This window comes from Girardinichthys multiradiatus, chromosome 22 (genome assembly GCF_021462225.1).
Source record: "Girardinichthys multiradiatus isolate DD_20200921_A chromosome 22, DD_fGirMul_XY1, whole genome shotgun sequence".
Classification (NCBI taxonomy): domain Eukaryota; kingdom Metazoa; phylum Chordata; class Actinopteri; order Cyprinodontiformes; family Goodeidae; genus Girardinichthys; species Girardinichthys multiradiatus.
In genome coordinates, this window is record NC_061814.1 from 44,255,178 (window position 1) to 44,271,233 (window position 16,056).

At 44.4% G+C, this 16,056-nt stretch overlaps 1 protein-coding gene across 2 annotated transcripts in view; it reads right to left on the reverse strand.

The window, feature by feature from the left end:
- Positions 1–244: 244 nt before the first annotated feature.
- Positions 245–16,056, reverse strand: part of LOC124859384 (spectrin beta chain, non-erythrocytic 1) — a 100,299-nt gene continuing 84,487 nt past the window's right edge. For both annotated transcript variants that reach the window (XM_047352138.1, XM_047352137.1), the window contains 12 exons: positions 15,542–15,916; positions 15,285–15,371; positions 12,147–12,304; positions 11,572–11,710; positions 10,291–10,375; positions 10,022–10,218; positions 9,853–9,947; positions 9,526–9,580; positions 4,147–4,349; positions 3,233–3,406; positions 2,504–2,546; positions 245–1,524 (listed from right to left, as the gene is read on the reverse strand). In XM_047352138.1, coding sequence (XP_047208094.1) covers positions 1,315–1,524; positions 2,504–2,546; positions 3,233–3,406; positions 4,147–4,349; positions 9,526–9,580; positions 9,853–9,947; positions 10,022–10,218; positions 10,291–10,375; positions 11,572–11,710; positions 12,147–12,304; positions 15,285–15,371; positions 15,542–15,916 — 1,821 coding nt within the window. In that variant the 3' untranslated portion in view covers positions 245–1,314. The remainder of the gene's footprint in view (positions 1,525–2,503; positions 2,547–3,232; positions 3,407–4,146; positions 4,350–9,525; positions 9,581–9,852; positions 9,948–10,021; positions 10,219–10,290; positions 10,376–11,571; positions 11,711–12,146; positions 12,305–15,284; positions 15,372–15,541; positions 15,917–16,056) is intronic.

Consider the following 16,056-nt stretch of genomic DNA (forward strand, 5'->3'; position numbering starts at 1 on the left):
CACTTCCAGAAAATTACTTTTATGAATCCACTTAACAGCTATGCTTAAAGTTACTTTTTGCTTTTATAGAACATCAACGCCTTCATACTTCAGACTAAATAAACCTCAGACAGCTTAACTGTGGAACACAAAACTAAACATGACTCAAGAAAGTAAAGGGCAAAGGTTAATGTCTCAGAAATGTAACTAAAGTAGAAAAGAAACCTCATTGATTGTTGGAAAATTGATCAAACATTCCTACTGGTCTCGGTTCTGGATTCCTCCTTTATTCAGGTTTTTGTTCTCACATAAAGAAAGTTTAAATCACTGAAGCTTATCACGGTTGGTCATATTATTAGTTCTAATAAGTGAAGAAATTAAACACAGGTTTATTTTAAACAGTTTGTTATACACAAGTTATACATACAGTTGGAAGCAGGGCCGGGTAACGCTCTGGATCAGACTCTGGCTGCTCTGTTCTGCTGCAGGAATTAGACTGCACCCGAGCTGCTGCTTATTGCACAAAACCAGCCAGCAGAAACACAGAACCATTCAGTGCAACAAACTCTGCAGATTCCAGGTGAAATCCAGAGCTGTATCCAGCCCTGCTCCCAGATTCCCCACTACACAGGGATACACGGCATCTTGCAAAGACAAGGCCTCGCAAAAAGGACTGAGGGCGGACCCAAACAGGAGCTACCTACAACTTCCAGGGAAAACCGGGGAGCGTAAACACGACCCACAAAAGGCAGAATTCAACAGAAAAAGCTGGACGAGAAACAGCAGTAAGAAAAACAAACTGGGAATTCCTCCACATGATGATTGTATCTGTAGGACAGCAGCTGCCTGAAGCGTTTAACGGTGGTTCTGTCCCTCCTTTAAATGGTTCCCGCTTCGGATCCGAGGCCAGGATGCAGGCGGGCCGTTTACAGCTAAACTGAAGCTCTGAGCCGACCGGACGGTTGAGAGGCACAGAGTGGAGAGTTTTGGCTCGGAGCTGGCATGCTGGAGTCACGCTTTGAGAGGAAGAGGAGGACAAAAGATGGGGAGGAAGAGGGGCTGTTTGGGATCAGATCTGACGTAGCAAGCTGCAGGAAGCTGGAGGAGCAGGTAAATGTTAGGAGTGACTGTTATTTTTTAATGTTACATCATCAGGATGGATTAAACAAACAGAACTACATTCTGAGCAGCCGCTATGAGACCCAGAACCGATTATCTGGTCAATAAATGAGGAAATCGGACCAAAGATCGATGGATAACAAGGAGCGATCCCAAACAGCACCGCGTGAATAAGAAAGGAAGGAGGGAAGAGAGAAAGAAAGGAACGAGGAGCGTCTATTTCTTTTTGCTGAACAGACTGAAGCGTTTCTCCTTGTCTTTCTCCCGTTTGCCGGGACTCGACTCCGCAGTCGTTGCTGCCACGGTCGCCGGCAGCGTCTGAGCACGTGCGGCGGGGCCCGGCGGGCTGTGGCTGCTGGGCGTGACCTCCGACTTGGTGCCCACCACGGCGGCAGAGATGGTTGAGATCCAGGAGTTCATCTCATCCTAGAAGGCAAAAGGAGATCTGGATGTAAATCTGATTGTTTTATTTGAAAGTGATTTGAGTTAATTATACCAAGGGTCATTTAAAGGAGCTAAGAGTTTCTGCACATCTGTGGTTCTCAGGGAGTTTGTTCCAGAGCTGAGGAGCAGAGAACCTAACGCTGCCTCACCCTGTTTGGTTCTGGTCCTGGGAACACAGACCGGAGGGGTCCACATGCTTCATATGAGAGTTAAGTGCACGGCCCATGTACGGAGGCCTTAGTCCTCGACGCAGGCTGTCGCAGGATCGAATCCCGGCCCGGCGACGTTTACTGCATTCCTTTTCCCCCCTTCCTCTCACCACACTTATTTCCTGTCAATCTACTCTCATCAAAACTGAAACATAAAGGCCACTAGAGCCTAAATAAAATCTTAACTTTATCTTTTGACAAACATGCAGTGATTTAAGGTGTTAGTCAGGCAGCAGCATGTTGGATGACCTGCAGCCGCCTGACTCCATAAATGCCATTAAAAAGACTGCACCAGTTTCTCTATAGTTTCTCTTTGTCCACGAAATTCTTTATTCTGATGTTTTTAGGATGGTAACGGATAGAAATACATCTCTGTGTGTAATGAAGTTTGGTGATATCTAAGTGTCACTTTTTGATTTAAATTACTGATATAAAAGAAGTTTTCAATGGTATTGTAATTTACTGGGATGTATCTGTGGAAGTGGGCTGAGAATGGAGCCTTGAGGAACCCCACTAGACCCGTGGTCACTTCAAATCACCAAAAGAAACGAAGTTGTCCCAGTCTGCCAGTTTGGGACAGAACCAGGCAGTTCTGCCCTCTATTCCTGCTGATCAATCGGTCGACATCACCTGAGTCACAGGAAATCAGCTGAGAATGGACTAAACAAAGGGGTCTTCTACCAGGAACATCAAGGGAATTATCAGCAACTTTATCTGGACTCAGGGAACTAAAATCAGATGAATTTACTTACGTCATCTTTGGCTTGGAAGAGATACTCGTTCCCATCAGTGATCCTGTGGAGGTTCATACATGTCAGTAAAGCTGGAAAACGTTTAATATCTGCAACATATATTCATGCTTTACGCCAGTGAGGTCTAAAATGACAACATCCTGACTATTCAAAGTATAACCTTCCATAGCAACCACTGCCTGTCTGCATCTAATTAGCTGGAAGCTCTGGTTCTCTTACTGCTCCTGAACACATCACTCACCCCTCATCTCATGTGGAAAACCACAGATTGTTTACAGGGGAGGTGACGACACAATTAGAAATGTAAAGAGACCATCAACAGTTTCACAGATGTTGGGTCAGCAGACAGAAACCAGCTCTGGATCACGGAGTGGAGATAAGAGACGTAAAACATTTGGATATATTTGTTGATATGACAGCTAATACTATAAATATGAATCATTTACAGGAGGTTCTGGTCAAACAGTTGTTGTTTTAAACCTAAAGAAGAAGCCTGCAGTGAAACATGGTCTGATGTAGTGATGCTCGGCCCATCAACTGTTGTTTAGCAGATCTTAGAAGGTTCAGACAGAAACAACAGATAATGTAGATTCTAATGTGGTTATAAGATGTTAAAGGCAAACAGAAAATGTTATTTGTATAAAAATATCTTCAGGTTACATCAGAACAGAGGAGCGGACCGAGTTCAGCTTCTGCATGTAAATGTGTTTATTTCCTTCTGAAACTCACTTGAGCTTGAAGACGTGTTTCTTCTTCTTGTAGTCCACAGCGACCTCACACACCGCGTCCTTCAGGCTGATGGGAATCTCGCTGTGGTAAGGAATGCCCTGACTGGCACTCTTCTGGTCCTTGTAGAATCCCATCTCCTGCTGGTTGATCACACAGTACACGTTGTGCCATGACCTGCAGAGACGCAGCAGGAGTCAGCATCAGTACCAAACCTTCAAACGTCGTGATCAATACCTGATCTTCATCTGGCTTCAGTTCACAGAGAGGACCTGCACCGGGAACGTTTAGTTTGCCTCTGTGAGGATGGCATTTACTGTTTGATGAAGCCACATTAAAGCTCCTGGAACAGTTTTTATTCATCCAACTAAAACCAGGAACTTTCACCGAGCTAAAACATTCCTGCTCATCATTTTGCTGATGATATTCTGATCTATCTGCCTAAAACTAACAGACTAGTATTAAAAACAGCTTTGATTGTTGCATCAGTGGTTTGGTTGAAACAATAAATCCTTTATGAGACACATTTATCTGTTTCAACAGGTTATCCATCAGCAGCTTGGTCTGTTATTATTTCTGTCTTTTGTCCTCTCAGCGGGTGGAGTAAGAGACACGTCTGCACTGTAAAAAATAAAGTATGAACATTTCCATCAACCAATTTTAACCAAGTTATATCTTTATGGAGAGCAGAGCTGAGTTACTAAAAAAAGGAAAAATTGGGGAAATTTTGACCACAAAGTAAGTTTTGCTCTATTCTCAGCAGAATCAGATGTTACTTTGACGCAATGAAACTCAGGGTTTAATGTGTGCTCTATCAGCAGACTTTATTTAAATAAAATAAATATGTCGTTTCTGTAACTGGAATTGATGTCAAAATGAAGCTGAGAACCTTCTCCGCAGCTTGTGGATGATCCTACCTGTTAGAAGCCTTCTTGTTGTGGCCCTCCCACTCATGTTTACGATGCAGGAAGTCCTCCATCTGCGACGTGGGGGCATCCTGTTGGCTTTTAGCTGGCAGCGTCGCCGCCTGGCTGGGTTTGCCTTTGCGGGAGGCGCCAGGAGACCCTGACGGGCTGGGCTCTGAGACCCCGTTCACCACCTCGCCCCCATCCACGTTCTCCTACAATCAGAGGGATGCAAAGTCAGAGGACTGGAGATGGAGTGATGTCAGAGGATTTAGAAGATGTGAATCAGTCATTAGAGCTGCAACATGCAGAGCAGAAAACAATCACAGGCTGGGAAGACACTAGAATGTTGTTTATACCAACATCTCTGATGATTTATGGGACTGAACTCAACCTGAAGATCTTATATGCACCAAAGAAAAGACCTCACTGTCCCAAGCTGGTCACTATAGCAACAATAATGAGCCATAAGTCTTATTCCTGATGAAAATATCATTATAAATACTATCAAGTATGCAAAGATTTTTGATTTGGACAAGAAAGGCTCACAAAAAGCCAAAAATTTACTTTCTGACAATTTTGGTGAGAATCTGAGTCTGAGGTCATAAGAACAAAAATCTTTAAATAATTACTGTCATTATTAGTTGGTGCGTTACTTTCCCAAAATGCTTTTCCAACATTAAGACAATTTGGAAAAATATTTGTAAAATATCAACTTTCCTACCACCAGGAGGTGCTATAGTCCACCAAACATTTCAGCTACAAAGCAAGCCTTTATGGAACAATAATTCCACTTTTTAAAGAATAAAACTCTTAGATATAATCTACATTATTCAGACTGTTTCCACCAAACTTTGAATAGACCGCTGAGGGTGCAGGTCACTGGCTCCCAAAGTTCTCCGACCCAATCAGAACACAGAGCTACAGAAAGCTCCACCCTGATCTCAGCTTTAATGATTTTATGTTCCTGCATCACTCTGACCTGGACCCATAAACCTGGATCAGACCCGTCATTCCCAGCCTTATTCTGAACTTCAGCTCCATCCATCAAACCATCATCACCTCCTGACCATCAGCAGATGGAGGCAGTTTTTGGCAGTGGTTCATTATTTAGTTTCAGCTCATCAGGAAAATCTGAGTCTCGTTTTTCACCCATCATGCACTGATCTCTGGGTTTAGGACATGCAGGATCACACCACCACCACACGACACACACCAGAGAGGAAAGAAGACAGCAGAGGAAAGACACACAAAACAATCTCAAACAATTATCCAGAAAATTGCTTGGAAGTCATTATTCCGAGTTATCAGTGAGGGGGGAATGTAATTGATTTTATTTTTCCACACCACTCCAAACCGATGCTTATTACCCTGTTAGACCTTCAGAAGTCTGGGTTGGGAACCGATCAGAGGCCCGAAGGATCCTGGGAGCTTTGAGAGAAGGTTCGGATGGATCCGAGGAGCTTTTACTTGGAGAACTGATGGCATTCCTAACCTTCAACCGACCCTGAGCTTCATTAACCGTTTAACCGACAGGAAAATGTTCTCTAACCTGTTTGATGCTGGGAACTCTCAATGACAGAAGTTAGAAACTTTAACTTCTTCACAAGACAACTGGACTAAAGCTGATGAGTCTGAAGGTTTTCCCTGAACAGGTGAGCATCTGCATCATTGACCCATGTTCTGTTGGACCAGGCTGAGAAAAACACACTTTATTCTCATCAAACTGAGAACTTTTCAAATTAAAATAAAACTTCTGAGTTTAAAAAGTTGCATGTTTGATGAAAATATTACATAGTTTGTTGTAAAACTTTACTAAAACTGAGCAGAAAATACTGGAACAGTTTTTATCTCAATTGTGATGTTTGATATCGATAACAGTTAAGCTGGACAGATGCTGCTCAGAGTTTTCATCCTAAACTCATCTGGTTAGATATGATCTTTTATCTGAATGCTGATGACAAGATTCCTCATCTTCCACATTAATCTGACTGTTTTATTTCTCTCTGAGAGGAATCTGGAGAAAATAAAAATCCAGAATATCTAATTCTGGATCAGAACAATCAGGTGTTTGTTGAGATGTTTTCTACTTTAGGCTTTTCCTGCATCAATTCATCTTTCTGTGGGTATTTTTGTTTCTCTGTTGTTGCAGAAAACCTCAGCAGGACGTCCAGTGAGATGATCCAAGCACACCTGATGGAAGTGCTTGGATCATCTCATCAGTTTAACCTGCAGCCTGTTATCGACCCGTTCATTTAAACCGGGTGTGTTTGGAGCATCTGGAACATGTGGAGCAGGAGATTAATGACTTGATAATGTTGGTCTAAATGTGAAAAGGGTTCAGTTTAATTTTCTGTGTGAAAGACAGTAAAACAGTAACTGAATGCTGTCTGAAACAGAACCTGAACCCAGTCTGACAACATGAGCTTTACTTTGGATCGCTTGTCTGCAGGGTGAACAGATCGGTTTCAGAGTTTCTGGTTAAACTGAGTTGGTTTGTTTTAATTGTCTTATTTATGTATCATGAATCCCAAAGTGTCAAAACCAGAAATAACTCAATAACTGCCATCATCTGTCCAGCTTTCATCTGTTGGACCTTTTCTTTTATTCAGAACTAAAATACTTTTAAAACTGACCAAGAACTGGAACTCAGTTCTGTCCCAAAACCTGCAGGTTAAACACTGAGCAGAACATCTGAGTGTCGTCATTTCCTCCAATCAGTCTGAGAAGTAATGTTGGTTTAGACCCAACCATAGAAAACCAGCTGAATACCCAGGATGAAGAGACACAGAAGCAAGGATGAGACATCAGGAGAGACAAACCAGGACGGGTCAAAGTGGACATTGGTTCTGACTGGGTTTATTGCAAATGTGTGTTAGTCTGGGGACAAATGAAGTAGGGATGGACATGCAACAGAAAGCAGGATGACAAATAAAGACATGATTACAGTTAATGAACACAACTGGATACAATGAGAGGAGACACAAGCACTCACCACTCACACTGTGGGACACTGAGGGACACTGAGGGACAATGAGGGACAATGAGGGACACTGGGGGACAATGAGGGACACTGAGGGACAATGAGGGACACTGTGGGACAATGAGGGACACCGAAGGAAAATGAGGGACATTGAGGGACAATGAGGGACACCGAGGGACAATGAGGGACACCGAGGGACATTGAGGGACAATGAGGGACACCGAGGGACAATGTGGTTCTGAATGGTGTAAAATGAAAGACGAGTCTCTGTGGAATGATCCATATAATGATGGATATGTAAAACAATGGTGTAAATCTGTCAAACCAAAGCCGTTCAGCTTTTCCTTCACTTCAGAACTAAATCTAGACAGACTGAGGCGGAAAGTGAATTCAGCTGAGAAAAATGTTGCAGAGAAGAGCTAGTTGAGCTGTTTCTGCTCATTTAACACAAGACGCTCCTCATGTCAAGTTAAAACCGTATTTAGAGTAGCCGGTTCTGTTATACGTTCCCATGTGTCAGATATCAAGAAGTCTTTAAGGGTAGGGAAACTCTGAAATCCACCGGTCTGAAGGAGGTCCAGTAACTGTTCCGTCTTTGGTTTCTGATCCAGTCAGAACCGAATCTTTCAAATTGCAGTTCTACAAGTTCTTCCACAAAAAAAAAAAAATCTCTCTGAAAGATTTAACATAGAACACTCAATGTAAAGAAACTTGTTTCTGTTGTACGTTAGTGTGAAGATGAAGATGTGAACACGCTAGTTAACATGTTCGTTAACACGCAATGAGCCGTATGAAGATGGACAGCTTTCAGTAGGAGTCACATCGGAGACAGGTGGAAGTGGGACAGGTTCTGCTCTTTCAAACTAAAACCTACAACTAAACTTTTAAAAATAAAAGCACAATGGTAAATAAATAATCATTGTATTTTTAAAATCTCCATCTTTTACAGACTTGAACTTTGATCATTTCAAAGGTAAGAGGTAAAATAAATGTTTAATTATTAAGATATTTGTAATTAATAATTTCTAAGATAAATAAAACATTTAATATACTGGCTAAGATGACAAGAATTAGCCATTTATCCTTAAATAAACACCAATCGGATTTTGAAACACTGACTAATAATTAGTGAATTTTCTAGGTTTTGTGTTGCTGGATTTCTCGATATGCTGACGATGTGATCATTTACATCAGAAGATGAATCTATCAGATCCATTTAGCTGAACTGAACTCTGTTAGCTTTATGTGGCGTTCAGGTGTTCATATTCCACAGCGTGAGTTTGTAAATGATGACGTAAACGAGCAGAAACATTAAGAGCTGAGGGGAGAAGATGACGGGAGTGTCGAGCTGAAGGAGACAGAGAAGGGAGGAAGAGGAGGAGAAGGAAAAATGAGCAGAGGAAGGATGAAGACTTGTTTTTCTGGGAATGAATGTTTGTCTGTTTGTAGTCCCAAACTAAATGCTTACAGTCTCACTCACACCACACAAACATCACTTCCTGTTCACATGGTTCATGTACGAGTACCTCTTGTTCTAAAGCACCTTAAACATTATTTATTTTTAACAAATGAAGTAAAAACAGGAATGTTGAGTTTGAAGGATAAAAAACGTGTTTTCTCGGGATCCAAGTCTTAAAGAGTCTCAGATTTCTAAGAGAGACAAAGACAACAACAAGAACCAATTAACCTTGTAGCTTCCTTACATCTAAAGTTTTCAGGGGTTTTGTTGGAAATTTGTAGCAGCTTCAGAAGTTACAAAACAGAATATGGAGGACCAAACCAGTCTGAACCTCCACCTGGATCTTCTAACTTGTTCCGTTCAAGGGAGCAGCTTTATTTGTTTCTGTCTGAATCCATGAAGGAACCATTTAAACTGGTTTTAGATCAAAGTCAAACAAAAGAGCCCAAAAATGTAAATGTTGGATGAAGGAATGACCCTTTAGAGTTAAAAGGTGCAGTCAGCTGCAGTCGGAGTTAATTCAGTCATCATTAACCTAATAAACCTAAAGATGGTCCTGGACCCCAACACCTGAGATGTTTAATAGTCTGAAAGTAGGACCGTGATCTGCTTTTTAAATGTTAAAGTCTTCCTTATAATGAGCTCTGAACAGGAGGATCCAGGTGACGACACAAACAGCTCCTCCTGTTCCGTCTATAACAACCTAATCAGCAATTTGATTAAAAATGAAATAGCTCTGAACAAAATGATCCAGGTCCCATTTAAACAGACAAATACAGGAATGTGGTGAGTGTTGGTGGAAAGAACGAAGGTGTGTGTTCTGTTAGTTTGGACATCATGTCTGTGGGAGACTTCGAGCAGCAGCAGCAGCAGCGGCAGCTGCAGCGGCGGCTCTGCGGCTCTGCAGGGTGCTGCTGTATGTCTGGTAGGCAGGTGAGCGGTAACTAACCCTGGGGGACTCCTGCTCGGACGGCAGCCCGTTCTGGGACACCGGCTCGCCCTCTCTGTGGAGACACACAGACACGACGATGAACTTATGAACGTTGTTTTGGGTAAAAAAATGTAAAAAACTTCATTTTATACTAACAAAAAAAAAGAAATGAATAAAAGATACTCGACACAAAAGAATCAAAACATCAGAAAATAAGGACCAAAAATTCACTAAAACCCCCGAGATAAACCTCTCCGTTAGACTCTTAATTTAAAGCTGTTAAAGCTCCCAGTTAAAGCTCCCAGTTAAAGCTCCCAGTTTGACCAGTATATTTGTCCTTCTCACCTGTTCTGAGCGGCAGCTTCAGCAGCCTGAGCTCCGGCTGGTTGCCTCTTCCTCTCCTCTTCCTCCTGCCTTCTTCTTACTTCCAGTAACTCCATCTGGACACAAAATCACAGTGAGTTTCTGGTTCTGACACTGGAGGTCCGGACCGTCGCGCTCCTGCTCTCCTCACCGTGGTCAGCCTTTCCAGCGCAGCGAAGCGCTCCTCCCAGGTGGCGGCAGACTTCTCGAAGGCCTCGTGGCGTTTGATGAGCTTCTCCACCTGGTCCACGCTCTGCCCCATCTCCCGGCTGGACAGGTAGGGCTCCTGCCCCAGCAGCCACGCCTCCGCCACGCCCGCGTCCCGGGAGAACTGGTGCACCTCCAGGACTGAGGACACATTTACAGGTCAGATTGGATCCAGTTGTCTCAGAACCAGAAAAACCAGGAGAAACATCTCACCCAATCTGAGCCACTCCCATCGGTCCTCCCACTTATCAATCATCTCTTTCCTCTTGTCTGTCAGCTGTAGCAACTTCTCTTTAATCTGTGGCACAAAACAGATTCAAGATGAAAATCTAGGAGGTTAAACTGCAGAAAATGTGCATCTACTCAAGGTTTAATTGGATCATTTAGAGCTTCAGTGGAGGACCAAGGTGCGGGGTCAAAGCTGATCTTCTCAGATCACAGGGATCGTCCTGTTTTCCTGTAAACTGATGAGTTAAAGTAACGCGTGCTGTTCCTGAACGCAGCAGTAAGGGTTGATCAGAGCGTTCTGAGGCCAGCTGCAGTAATGACTGGAGTATAAATATAAAGTTCATGGCTGCCGGCAGAACGTACTGGTTGAGTAGGACCAATTAAACCAGTCAGGCTGTGTTCCTGAATATGGCTGCAGCTGTGCAGCGTTGTGCTGGATGGAAACAACACTAAGAAACATTTTTAATGCAGAAACAAAAACCTGAATGAAATAATAAAAAAAACTTTCTAGAAACCCTTAAAGTTTTTTTTTAAGCTTTAATCAAATAAACAAATAGAAAGATTTAAGGCAGAAGCTGCTCTGAAAAGAGCATTGTTTGGATAATGTTCCTTAGACTGATCTTCAGTCAGGAATTATGTATGAGTCTCCTCTGGATTCTCCTCAAACAGGAAAACAACAGGAGGCGCACCAGGAAGTGGTTTTACAGTGCATCCACCTCAGTTCATGACTGAGGTAAAGAAATATTTTGTACTAATTGTTCTTAAAGTGTGTCAAATATAGCCAATTTCTTCTGTAACCACTAGAGGGAGCTGATGGCCTCATGAGAAAGTAAACCACAGCAGAGCAGGAAGTTCTGTCAAACAGAACCGTCTCATATGTAGAGATGTCCAGAGATCGATTAGCCGGTTTACTTTGGATAGGCCAAACACTAAAAAATATGATATGAATAATATGATCATTTATTTTCTTCCCATTAATTAAATGCGTTAAAAAGAAATGCTATTATCTGTCTATAAACAACAGGACCGAGGCATCAGTGTGACTTTAACACACCTCAGAGTTGAAAAGGTCATGAACTTAAATCCTCGACCAGAAACAATGTTTTCCTCTGGTTAATGATGATTTAATAAAAGCAGGCTGGTTCCTAATGTTCAGTTTAATTCAGTGAATGAAGGTCAGGAGCTTGTTCACAGCACTTTATATAAACGTGGTACAGTTTTCCTGAGCTGCAACAGATAGCAGACAGAAGGGGGCGCTGTCCTCACCTCCTCTGAAGAGTAGTGTTTCCGGGCCAGCAGCGCCTTCCCCAGCTCGATGCAGGCCGTGAAGCTGTCGTTACGGGCGTCGATCTCCGCCTTGATGCCCTGATGGTTGTTCATCAGCAGCTCCACCGACGACACGTCCCTTCAACAAACCAAGTCAGAGGTCACAGTCTTCACAGGACAGAGAGCGTCAGTAAAACACCTTCATGAGCAGATCAGGGATGAAAACAGCAGCTTCTTTAAGAAACTGACTTTAAATTCCTTATTTCAGTGAATAAAACCAAATGTTTCAGCTTCACCTGTTGAGGGAAAGGTGGAAAACTTGATATTTGATGCTAATGCTAATCCTGGTTTAAATACACAACCAGAACCGTTTGGGTTTGCTAGGTAAACTACTTCCAACCTGCTTTAAAAGGTGTTGGTGTCATGGTTTGGGCTTGCTATGCTACACCACTGTATCAGTAAGTCATAGATTTGAAAAAAGGATCTTTAAATCAGGCCAGGAGATAAAACGAGACCATCACACATGAACATCCAGATCACCTGCAGCCAAATACAGCCGACCCTGAACCTCCTACCTGGGCTTCTCCTGAGCCTCGATCAGCCGGATCACGTCCTCCATCCACAGCATCAGGTCCCGCACCATGCTGAAGAAGCGGAACTTGTCTGCCGTGTCGACCAGCTTCACCCGTCGGCCCTCCGCCGCCTCCAGCAGGTTCTTCCAGGCTTCCAGGACCTACAGGGAACATGAGATGGAAACATCATGGATGTGACTGTATGGAGCCATCTGGACGAGCCTCTGAGCAGAACCGTGTTGGTTGTAAACAGCAGACAGAAGGATTCATTACGGCAGCTTCTACCGGTCATGAAACCGCAGCTAAATCTGCTCAGGGAATGAAACGAACGGGATCCAAGCAAATCAATCAGAACATTTAATCGTGCAGGTTGCAGAAGCTCCGACAGCAGCAGCAGAAACAAAGCAACAAACTGTTTGGTTTGGTTTAAACTGCAGAACATTATGACCTCTTTATGGAGATGTTTTCTCTTCTCAAACATCTGGATTCAGCTTCTCCAAACAGCAACAAATATTCCTCAGCCTGCTGAGTTTTAACAGCTGAATACATGGATCTAAAGGTTCTACAGGGTTCTACAGGGTTCTGCAGGTTTCCTCATTTAAATGTAGAGGATCTGGTTGAATTAAAGCAAATAAAACTTTAATACCAGCAGAGTTTCTCCTGTCAGCAACACTAATTAAAAGGTCCAGTTGTTAGCTGCAAATACTGCGGATCCGCTCAGTATCAGAATATTTTTGATCCATATAGATGAAGGCATGACGCACCGGAGCCTGAAAGCAGCTCCGGGTCAGAAACTAACACATCTAAACACCGTCTGCATGAAGCTTTAATATTAAACCCATCCTGATCCAATCTGACAGAATCTATCTGGACAGAACTGAAATACATTCACGTTGGAGGAGCGTTTGTTTTAACATTCTCAGCAGCCCAGCCGGGTGGAGTTTAGCAGGTATCACTACCTCCACCCATGTGTGAGAAGGCCAAGACAAACGTTCCCAGCAGGCCTGAGACTGACGCTCAGATAGAGCTGCAGGAAAATGACTAAAATGTTCCTGGAGGTCATTTTAGTGGAAACAGAAACAGAAAGTCTGACAGGGCAGCCAAAATGAACGCTGATGCAAAGCTGATGCTGCAGGGAAGCAGAGTCTCACCTCGCCCTTTCTCTTCTGGCTCACAGGGACGATATGCAGGGAAACATACAGGGGTGGTCAAAACACAACGGCATCAACAACACGCTGCAACAGTTCAGGTTCTGAGGCTAAATGATGCAGAACAACCAGAAACATGAAGAACCCAGAGGGCTCGCTTCCAGGAACCATCCCTCTGGTAGATATGGGTAAGATACCTAAAGATCTCACACTGAATGCTCTACACTTGCTAGCGTTGGCCATAATACGGCCTCTACAGAACATTTAGACATTAATGATGCTTTTCTTACATTGTTCTGATGGAATATTTTTATGTTGGGTCAGAATCATCGAAACAAAATAAAGGTTTGAAGTATTTCATTCTGTATGTGATGGATCTATAGAATATATGAGTTTCACTTTTAGATGAACCCGGATATTAACCCTTTCATTCTCATTTATAACGACCACCTTCATCAGGGAACCTTCCGGAGCATTTTGCATCTTATGTTGGATGTTTGTTACATTTAATCATTGAATTAAAACATGAGATTAGATGTGATCCAGTCCTTAAAGATGAAATCAGAACCAGAAGGTCAGACATTAAAACCACAGAAGCCTCTATCGGACAGTGAAGGTCCGATCCGATCATCTCCAGAGACGACCTGCAGACACCTGAGTGTGTGACAGCACACACACATCTCTGATCTCTCTTCAGTTCATTTAAAGGTTTTTAGTAAACTAACAGCAGGGAGAGAGGATGAAGCCGAGGGGCGACTGTGTGACGCGTCTCCAGCAGGTAACCCAGCTCTGATCATCCAGGTGGGATGTTGATGCTGGCTGTGAACAAACTCAGTATTTATCTGCTGGGATTTTAAACCAGTTTATGGATAAAATCTCTTCTGTTTCAACAGAAACCTGAAGGCTGACGATGAAGCAGAAGCGTTTTGGTTTGATAGAGCAGTAATCAGATTAATAAAACTTCATCATAAAACAAACGAAAACAGACCGCAGTAAATAACAGAACCATAAGCCACAGAGAACCTTGTGTTCATGCAGAGTTTGGGATGATAATTCATGTTTTACATCTGGAATTCTTCTGGCCTGAAAAACTCGTGTGGCTTTTCCAGCAGGTTTTATTTTCCAAACACATCCATTAAAGAGCAGAGGAACAATGTGATGCCAGTTCAGCAGCCGTGCAGCAGCCGTGCAGCAGCCGTGAAGCAGCCGTGAAGCAGCCCTGCAGCAGCCGTGCAGCAGCCGTGCAGCAGCCGTGCAGCAACCGTGCAGCAGCCGTGCAGCAGCCGTTCAGCAGCCATGAAGCAGCCCTGCAGCAGCCGTGTAGCAGCCGTTCAGCAGCCGTGCAGCAGCCGTGCAGCAGCCCTGCAGCAGCCCAGGGACAGCCGTGAAGCAGCCCTGCAGCAGCCGTGAAGCAGCCGTTCAGCAGCTGTGCAGCAGCCCTGCAGCAGCCGTGAAGCAGCCGTTCAGCAGCCGTGAAGCAGCCCTGCAGCAGCCGTGAAGCAGCCGTTCAGCAGCCGTGCAGCAGCCCTGCAGCAGCCCTGCAGCAGCCGTGAAGCAGCCGTTCAGCAGCCATGAAGCAGCCCTGCAGCAGCCGTGTAGCAGCCGTTCAGCAGCCGTGCAGCAGCCGTGCAGCAGCCCTGCAGCAGCCGTGCAGCAGCCGTGAAGCAGCCGTGAAGCAGCCCTGCAGCAGCCGTGAAGCAGCCGTTCAGCAGCTGTGCAGCAGCCCTGCAGCAGCCGTGAAGCAGCCGTTCAGCAGCCGTGAAGCAGCCCTGCAGCAGCCGTGAAGCAGCCGTGCAGCAGCCGTGCAGCAGCCGTGCAGCAGCCGTTCAGCAGCCGTTCAGCAGCCGTGCAGCAGCCGTGAAGCAGCCGTTCAGCAGCCTTGCAGCACGCGTTATGCTGACAGCCACATGATCAACAGCATCTGGTTCTTCTTTAAATGAAGAAAACATGGAGGCGTCTATGATTTAATAGACAAACAGTTTTCATCCCTCACCTCTCCTTCCCTCTTCTGAATGTCATCAGCTTTGTCTCCGGCGTACGCCGACTGCAGACGGACGGCGTCTTCCTGAAGCTGTCGGACCTGCAGGGAAAAACAGTTCAGGCTGATTTATATCAAGTCAAAAACACCTCCAGGTTCATATGAACTGAATTTAATCCTCTAAGTTTCTGCTTTATTAAATAAAACTGTCCAACTGGAAGTTTCATCCTCTCTGACTAGAAGGTTTGCCGTCCTGGATCTCCAGGCTGTACCTGCGTTCCCAGAGCCTGAATGTTGTGTTCAAAGGTGGTGTGCATCCTCTGCAGGGTCTCCACCGTGTTCTGGTCCCGGCCTAGCTCCTCCGGGAGCTTCTTGTGTTTGTCCAGGATGCGGTTTAGGATCTCCTTGGCGTCGTGGTAGAACTTGTGGAGCTCGTAGGAGGCGGCGAGGATCTGCGTGCGTGTGTCGATGAGCTCCAGGAGGTCGGCCCAGGCCTCGTTCAGGCCGTCTTTCCACTCGGCGATGGTGGCGGCGTCCCCGTGGCCCGCGTTGATTAGCTCATCTGCCAGCTTGTTCACGCCATCCACGCGCTCCTGCCCAATGTTCCCAGTGTCCCGGGCGAATTCTCGGAAACGTTCCTGCAGCATCTGATTGGAGAAGGAAGAGGTTAAAGCTTCCATGGATGAACCAGTGGACCTACAGACACGCAGGTTTAGTCTTCCACATTAATAACTAGATCTTCTTTGTTATGACCTGTTGCAAACTAAAATATTTACTAAAATCTTGT